Source organism: Dromiciops gliroides, chromosome 5, assembly GCF_019393635.1.
Source record: "Dromiciops gliroides isolate mDroGli1 chromosome 5, mDroGli1.pri, whole genome shotgun sequence".
NCBI classification, from domain to species: domain Eukaryota; kingdom Metazoa; phylum Chordata; class Mammalia; order Microbiotheria; family Microbiotheriidae; genus Dromiciops; species Dromiciops gliroides.
The window spans coordinates 48,730,765-48,739,883 of NC_057865.1; the positions used below are offsets into that span (position 1 = coordinate 48,730,765).

The following is a 9,119-nucleotide window of genomic DNA, read 5'->3' on the forward strand; positions in this document are numbered from 1 at the left end:
ACTGCCCTCAATTATCTTAGGTAATTGGATATATTGTACTAAAATGCTTCCCTGCTTCTTAGACATAAATTAAAGAGACCCCCCTACACACACTTCCCCCCTACTCTGACCCCCCCCCCTTGACCCCCCCCCCAAATCCTGATTCACAGCAGAGGAAAAAGCGTTATCACTTTAACATGACAGTAGTCCTTGACATTTTGAAACTTCCAACTAAGCCTTCAGGTCTATTTGACTTCCAGGCACTTGGATGCTGGGATTGAGAAGAAGAATCTACTCCAAGGGCAAGAGAACACTTTGTTTCACTGTACATCATTTTAGCAAGGGCACACTGCTGATTTGAAAGGAAACAGAGGCTACATTTTGTCTATGGGGAGAATTTGAAGTTATTCCCCTGCAAATTTAATTCAAACAGGTGTGGAGATCTAAAACATGGAGATAGCCACAGATTAGAGGATAATACTTGATTTTTAAAAAGGAAAGGAAAGGAAAGAAAAGACAGGTCACACTGAACTATTTCAAAAGCATTGCTGCTCCTTCTTTTTTAATGTGTTAATCACTGCATTGCTATGGATATACGTTTTAAGACATGTTCTACAGAGAAATATTCTTGAGATCTTTATCATTTGAAATGTACAGAACATCTGTGTATTGATGTTTGTAATTCTAAAATTTTAAATTTTAATTGAAATGATTGTGAAGAATGTGTAGATTTCAAAGAAATGCAATCAATCTTAAATAGTTTTCTAAAGGATGCTAAATGCGGGAAAAGGTGCATATATATGCTTTTGAGAGACGTTTTATATCTGATTGCTGCTACAAGACATCCAGGCAATTCATTAAAGTGGCCTTTCAAAAACCATCTAAATGGTATTATTTAGAAGCATGCTGCTGTCTTAGAACAGAACTATCTGAAAATGAAAACAATAATTTATGAATATTCTCTACTGGGAAATCAGAAACTAAACTGGAATTTGTTTACTTTTCTAAATAACTGAAGTTAAATATCTCCTTGGCTGGTAGAGCTGATTATGACCTTCAGACTATTTACTTTAAAAAAAATGTACAATCACCCTAATCAAAATCATATTGAAGACATTAAATTTTGTTACTCAGCCATGCTAAAGTCCTAATTTTAAAAAAAATGTAAATCCCTATTTATAACATATAAGGGAGTGCTCATATGTTCAAAGATCATGATGCTCCCTTTTTAGGGAGAAACTGGTTATCACTTCTTGCAGTGTGCCTTATAAAAATTAGTCCAGAGGTTGTCTGCAGTTTAATCAACAAAGTGACTTCTTATTCAGCCATGTATCAAAGAACATAATAAAGCTAAGAGAAAACATTTACCCATCTAAAGTTAGTGGGAATTCTAAGTCACATTGGACCAAAGCTTAGTTGGTGCATGGGATACAGCTACATAGTTTGTATCTTTTTTTTTTTTTTTTTTAGTGAGGCAATTGGGGTCAAGTGACTTGCCCAGGGTCACACAGCCAGTAAGTGTCAAGTGTCTGAGGCCGGATCTGAACTCAGGTCCTCCTGACTCCAGGGCCGGTGCTCCATCCACTGTGCCACCTAGCTGCCCCATAGTTTGTATCTTTGAAGGCCAAAGCTATCCTAACCCCTAAATGGACTATAATGAGAAATTCTGCAGTGTATCTACAAATGGTATGCCATTGGCTTTAATTGATTGTACATTGATGGCACAAAATCTGGCCTATAGCTTATTACATTGACTAAAAGAAAAATAAAAAGTAGAGCAGCAAGAGTTAAAAGAAAACCTTTTCCTGGACAAACATGTATTCAGCCTGATGTATCTGGTGTCAGTCAGTGGAACCGATCTGAAATCACACCTAAGTACTCAAATACCTTGTGTTTAGGCCTTGTTTTAACTAGTTGCCTATCATTCACTCTTCTAAAGCTCTTCTTTCAGAAGAGTGCAGAAGTATGTGAGGGGTCTACCATTGCTCACTGGAGACAAAAGGAGCAGTAGTATAAACTCTCTTTGACGAGTGATTGCCACAGAACTAACTGAAAGATTAGCTTCAACCCCTGCCTATCCATCTTACAGGGGCTGATGTGGGGAAGCACTCTCTGCAATTAAGAATATGACCCTTGGGGGCTACAAAATGTAAGTGTATTAAATATTTATTTTTCTTTTAAAAGCATCAGAAGTTTCTCTTTACTGTGTATATACACACACTCATCCCAATAGTTAAATCAAGGAAGCTGGGGTTAGAGGGGAGAAATGATTCTGATAGTTGTTATTAACAATAACAAGAGAACAAGTTAAATCCTATAAAAAACAAGGATTGTCAGGGGAACATCAACATGGCCCTCCAGCCACTGTGACACCATTGCCAATGGCTCTATGGTCTTTGAGGCATCATGGTTTGGTAATCAATATAAAAGCACCTAATTTTTTATTTCTTTTTTAAAACTTTCAGTATTAAGTCACTTGAGCTCCAATAACAGAGCCTGGTGAGGATTTTAAAAGCCCTTCTACAAGTATTTAAAGCTAGCTTACAAAACCCTTCTGCATCAAACTCACTATCAAACTATCCTTACCACCCAGGCTAAGTAGTATCCTAACATTTAATCCTCATGTAAAATCTGGTGCAACTTTTCAGAAAAAAATAAGTCAGGGCATCAAAGCAGATTTTTAGAAATTACCTCTTTGAATTACCTCATATCCTAAGAGATACATTTTTCTTATTATTTAGAGCTGTTGGTTTTTCCATGTCTTTACAGAAGGACTTTTCAAATAGCTACTTTATTTACTTAAAGCAGTTTAACAAAGGTAGGGGAGAAGTATATGCGAATTATTGTACAAATGCTACCTAAAATTTTAGGCTATAAATATTTACTTTTCCCAATGGGGAAAATATTTTCAAATTCCCTAAAGTTGAATAACAGAAACAGTTCTTTCAATTCCTTTATAACCAAAACATAATTGCAATAGATAGAAGTCATTTTAGCCCATTGTGATTGACCAAAAACATTACAATGTAAATATATCACAAAAGAAATGTTGAATCTATAGAGTAACAGTTTTTTTCTTCTTTCTTCTTTTAAACAAAGCTATTCTAGATTTTTAAATTTCCAATTTTTTGTTTGTAGTTTAGATGATAAATCTGTCCTGACTTCCATGTTATAAAATGTGCAGTAACCTCTGTATGTATTCCTCAAACTAAAAATTTTTTTAAAAATCTTTAATAAAAAAAATCAAAACTTTTGAGCCAATCACATAAATAATTCTGTGGGAGATTACAATAAAGGTTCCTTGAAAGAGATCAATTTGGGAGCTTCAAAAGCATTCCATCTAATTTTTCTTAAGTCCTAAATCTAATTGTAGTCTAAAATGCTTAAAATCACATTTCATTGATTGTTTCTGAATATTGAGAACTGGAGAGAGAAGTTAATATCATCAATATTATGACAATTGATGAAATGTAAACAAAAATACTAAAAATAGTCATGTAAATCTGTTCATGGGGTGGGGGGGGCTGGTTTTTTGGTGATAAAATCGTAAGCTTTCTGGACAACATCCTTACAAACTTCTCTTTTACTCTTTTATAAAAAACAGCTCTTTTCTTGGGTTCAATGATATCAACCACAACAGAGATGCTGAATATGATTACCATAGTTCTTTGGAGAGACAGATTTATCTAAGCCAGCCTAAATGTTGAAGCAGCAAACCTGTTTCATGGATCCCTGTGCTGAATTCCTCATACAGTGGGGCGGGCTTAGGAGACCCTTATAAAATGTAAAGACAGCAGACAGTACCAGCTCTCTTCCTGTGAGGCACAAAGACCATAGCATTTTATACAAAACCTCAATTTTTTATTTGCGAAATTAAAAATATGGTATTTGATATATATAAACTTCTATTCCTCTATAAATATAGATGATCTTGTGATAGTGAACAGAATAAATGCATACCAAATTTTTTTTTAAAAAAAGAAAGAAACCTTTGCATTTTAGGCTTATGACAGTCACAGATTAATTTAGGATTTTAAGTACAGGCTTTATGATATACTCTGAAAGTTCAAAACAATGCTAGCAGGACAGATGCATTTCTCCTCCTTTCCTTCCACACAAACTCACACAAAAAAATATGACGATCATATTTTTCTTTTGCATGTACAAATCTGTGGGGAAAGAGAAGCACATAAGATTTTAAGGTAGCAGAACATGGGCCCCCTTTCCCCCATTTTATGCAATATCATTTTATTGAGGGAATAAACCCATCAATTGCTGATGCTCCTCAGCCTCCAGAATCTTCTCAGGTTCCCCCATCTGAGGCACCGACTGTCTCTTCTCCCCTCCCCCATCCAGGACTCCTCAATCTTAGTTTCTTAATAACACGAATGGGTTAACCACATACAACATTTTGTTTCCTTAAAGAGTTCTGCAGTTAAAAGACCAATTAATAATTGGTTTGTAAATTAATTTCCAAAAGTGATTATAGCAATACACTGTGGAAAAGCCCATTATCCTGAACCCCTAAAGTTTTTCTGATCCTGTTTATATTTTGTTGTCCTGTTAATGACAATAAATATCCATTTTTCCAATAGAGATTTCCAGGTGATCTCAACTGTTTTTGTTTACAGAAGAGTAAACTATAAACACTTAAGCTGTCTAGATCCAGGAGGCAGACTGCCAAGAATGAATCCACAATTGAAATGAACATTTTCAAACCCCCATTTCCAGTCTCTTCCAACCCATGATGTCTTCTCTGAAAGCTCAGTCACCACATTTTTTTCCATGAGGTTGGCCAAATCTATTTCAGATTTTACACACTCAGGGAAAAAAAAAATGAGTTCATCCATGAAAAAGTAGACTGGAAAACAAGCTTGGAATTTACAACCTATTCACCCTCAAACCAGGTTAAGTGTCACCATTAGAGTGCCTGGGAATGAGAGGTGGGTTGTGGTAGCAGGCTGAAGACTGACTGCACCCACATCTGCCAGGTCCCTGGTGAGCTTTGAGCACAGTTCACGTAGAAAATTCGGTTTTGTAAAGTAAAAAGACGAGGCTTCAGAATCTGCCCCCAGGGGAGGGTGGAATTGGGACTGGCAAACCTCCCAGTTTAGGGAAGGCTGGAAGAGATCTGAGTTCCCCCAACCCACTTCAGAAAGGGGGAGTGGGGTCAGAGGGAAAGGAGGGGAGAATTGTCGGACATGGCAACAAAATCAAGACTTCTCTGCTCAACCCTGAGCAGATGGCTCTGAAAAAACCTGTGTGCTACCTCCCCCCCCCCCTTTTTTTCTTTTTGGAATACTTGGGCGAGGGAGAGGAAAGCAAAGGAAGAAAATCTGGGAATGGTTCAAAATCCCTAAATAATTAAAAATGTGATTTTCCATCATTTAAATACAAATATACTTACAAAAATCTTACACAGGCTATTTACAACCATAAAACCATAAAGTCTTGGTACCAGAGAGTGAGGTGTCCGTATTCAGTATGTCCCAAATCTCTCCTAGCAGTTAAGTCCCCTTGTTTGCTTGCTTCCAGGGACGGTTTTAGAGATTTGAAGGGTTTTTGTTTTGTCTTTTTAAAGTGTGTGTGAGAGAGGAAGCCTAGCTGGAAAGAGCCAAACAAGAGGAATGAATCCTCTGGAGCCACCTTTTCAGGGATGGGAAAGTGGAGGAAACTGGAAATGGCTTTTTGTTGGGGTTGGGTGCTTGTGGGATGTAGGTTTCTCTCTCAAACAGTGGTTTCCCCCTGTTTGCTGTTGGTAAGTCTGGTATAGAACTTTCTCCAAGAGTTAAGGGTCTTGCCCGACCAGATCCAGAAGCCGGAGGTGATGCCCACAATCAATGTCATGAGGTACTTGATCATGAAGACTGTGAAGTCCGGGCTCATGGGTGGGTGGGGAGGGGGCCCCCCACCGCCCTGGTGATGAGGGCAAGGGATGGCGTAGCTCTTGCAGCTCTGGGCCACCCAGCTTCGCTCCCACTGTTCTCTGAAGGCTTGCTCGTAAAAGTAGCAGGCAATGACGATGGTGGCAGGGACGGTGTAGAGGACGCTGAAGACGCCTATCCGGACCATGAGCTTCTCCAGCTTCTCTGTCTTGGTACCATCATGCTTCATGATGGTGCGGATGCGGAAGAGAGACACGAAGCCGGCCAGGAGAAAGGAGGTGCCGATGAAGAGATAAACGAAGAGGGGCGCCAGCACGAAGCCCCTCAGAGCATCCACGTTGTTCAGGCCCACAAAGCACACCCCACTGAGGATATCTCCATCCACCTGCCCCAGCGCCAGGATGGTGATCGTCTTGATGGCCGGCACCGCCCAGGCTGCCAGGTGGAAGTACTGCGAGTTGGCTTCGATGGCCTCGTGGCCCCACTTCATCCCGGCTGCCAGGAACCAGGTGAGGGAGAGGATCACCCACCAGATGGAGCTGGCCATGCTGAAGAAATAGAGCATCATGAAGAGGATGGTGCAGCCCTCCTTTTTGGTGCCCTGGGCCACCGTGCGGGCTCCATCCTCCGCAAACTTTTCATTGCAGACCACCCGGTCCTCCAGCAAGAAGCCGGCGATGTAGGCCACGGCCACGGCCGTGTAGCAGCCCGAGAGGAAGATGATGGGCCGCTCCGGGTAGCTGAACCTCCGCATGTCCACCAGGTACGTGAGCACGGTGAAGAGCGTGGAGGCGCAGCAGAGCACGGACCAGATGCCGATCCAGGTGCGCGAGAAGCGCAGCTCCTCTGGCCCGAAGTACATGAGCCCGTACACCTTGCTGGGCTCGCAAGGGGCGCCGCAGTCCTTCTCCCCCAAGAAGTGGTAGTTGAGGTACGAGGGCACCTTGAGCGCCCGCGGGCAGGAGAACTTGCCCCGCTCCGAGGAGGAGGCGCCCCCGGCGCCGCCCCCGCCTCGGGAGCCCCCCGCGCCGCCCCCGACCCCGTGCTGGGGGTTGCTGGTCCAGAATTCGGGCAGCAGCGAGGGCGTCGGGGTGCCCTTGTCCGACGTGTTCTGGCCCACGCAGAGCTCGCCGGCGCCGTGCACTGGGAACTTCTCGCAGCGGAGCGTGTCGGGCCACTGGAAGCCGAACTTGTTCATGAGCGCCTCGCAGCCCTGGCGGGCCCGCTCGCACAGAGAGCGGCAGGGCGGCAGCGCCTGCTCCAGGACGGTGCACACGGGCGCGTACATGGAGCACAGGAAGAACTTGAGCTCTGCCGAGCACTGCACCTTCACCAGCGGGTAGAACTGGTGCACCTCGAGCCCTGCGTCCTCCTGGTTCGTGTGGCCCAGCAGGTTGGGCATGATGGTCTGGTTGTAGGCGATGTCGGTGCACAGCGGGATGGAGATGGGCTGGCAGTAGCCGTGGTCCGGGATGGAGATGCCGCGCTCGCCGTGGTACTGCTGCTGCGGCGGCGGCGGCTGCTGCTGCCCGGCCGCCTGCGGCTGCGGCGGGGGCGGCGGCGGCGGCTGCCCGGGGCCGGGCCCCTGGCCGGCCGCCTGCGAGCGGACCCCCGACGGCAGCAGCAGCGGCAGGAGCAGCAGCAGCAGCGGCGGCGGCGGCCCCCGGAGCGCCGCGCAAAGTTGCCGGCGCTCGCCGCCGGCCGCGGTCGCCCTGGGCGCCCCCCGCTCAGCCATACTTTCTCGGCCCCGTCCCGGGCGCCGCTCCGCCCGAGCTGCTGCCGGCGCCCCCCCGGCGGCCGCTGCCCTCTTCGTCCCGCGCTCGCTCCGCGTCCCGCAGCCGGCGCCGCCGCCGCGGAAACTGGCGATTCATGAAGCGCCGGCGGGGGGCGAGTCGGGGAGAGCCCCGAGTGCCGGTTCGTCCGGCGGGCGCTGCCGCTCGGCGGGCGGCGCAGCTCCGGCGTCCCGGGCCCCGGCGAGAGCGCACCTCTGCCTCCGCCTCCGCCTCCGCCTCCGCCTCCGCCGCCGCCGCCTGACCATTTGTGTCAATCCCTCAACTGGGCTCCCTCTCCCTCTCCCCGACCGGTTTCCAGGCGCCCCGGAGTCTGTCTTTCACTCGGAGGGAGGAGCCTTGAAACCGACGCGGAACTTGTGGGCTAAGGGATCGTCACCCAATCGCTGTACCCGCTTCCCGGCGAAAAGGAGCTAGCCACTGTCTACTCGCAAGAAGCGCTGAGGGCTGGAGAGGGGAGGGGTGCCCGGGGTGGGGGGAGAAAAGGAGAGTTGGTGCGGGGGAGAGCCGAGCTCGGGCACAAAGAGTGGGGTTTGCTCTGCGGCGGGACAAGCTTGATTGCTTTTGCTTTAGCCGGAGAAAGAGCCAGGACACGGAGGAGAATAGTCCCATATGCTGTGGGAAGAATGAATAGGAGTTGGCAGACCAGGAGACTCCTTTTCTTCCCTTTTCTTCATTTTCATGTTTAAAAATTCTGCTCTTCACGGTGGTTACAACGTAGCAAATAGGGAACAGCCCTCAGAAGGGCTGCTTCTGAATGAAGGGCCTCGTTGCGTTTAAGCTTGTGTCTGTCAAAGTTTTCAGTGAATCGAATTCTCGGGCAATTCTTTGCACTTGGGAGCCTGGGCTTGGCAGACCTTACGTGGCTCTTCTGCGTGCAGTGCCTCGTTTTTGTGAACGAGAAGGAAACGTTCTCCTTGGGTTCTGATCATCTAAGCAACAACAAACACGAAACCATTTTTTTTTTTGATGGAAATCACGAAAGCAAAAGTCGATGACTCCCACCTTCCTTCTCCTCTCATTAATCGAAGAAAATTGTCCCTTAATTCTTTAGGGCAGAGGTTCTTAACCTGGGGTCTCTGAAGGTGTTTTTGTTTTGTTTTTGATGCCTGTGTTTCATTATAATTTTTTCCTTTGCGATCCTATGTATTTTATGTATTTAAAAACACTATTCTAAGAAAGGATCCAGAAGCTTTTTAGCAAGCTGCCAGTGGAATCCAGGACATAGAAAAGGTTAAGGAACCCCTGCTTTGGAGGAATTGGAGAATTCAGTATCTGGCTGAAGCCTCTTGAAATTGGGGCGGTCTTTTCTTGAAGACCTCCAAGTCTGCCAGGATTGGGAGTGGCTGTTGTTTATAGCTTGAGGCCGGTCGTGCCCAGCCTAGGACTGTCCTGGCCTGTGAAGAACTGAAATGTTTTGAGGTCCCATCGGGTTCCCAAGAATAGGGGAAAATAACAATATGCT

At 45.9% G+C, this 9,119-nt stretch overlaps 1 protein-coding gene across 1 annotated transcript; it reads right to left on the reverse strand.

The window, feature by feature from the left end:
- Positions 1 to 513: 513 nt before the first annotated feature.
- FZD1 (frizzled class receptor 1) lies at positions 514 to 8,133 on the reverse strand. The gene has a single exon (XM_043967840.1). It carries the CDS (start codon positions 7,597 to 7,599, stop codon positions 5,707 to 5,709), a length of 1,893 nt encoding a protein of 630 aa, XP_043823775.1. The 5' UTR covers positions 7,600 to 8,133; the 3' UTR covers positions 514 to 5,706.
- Between the last annotated feature and the right edge of the window lie 986 nt (positions 8,134 to 9,119).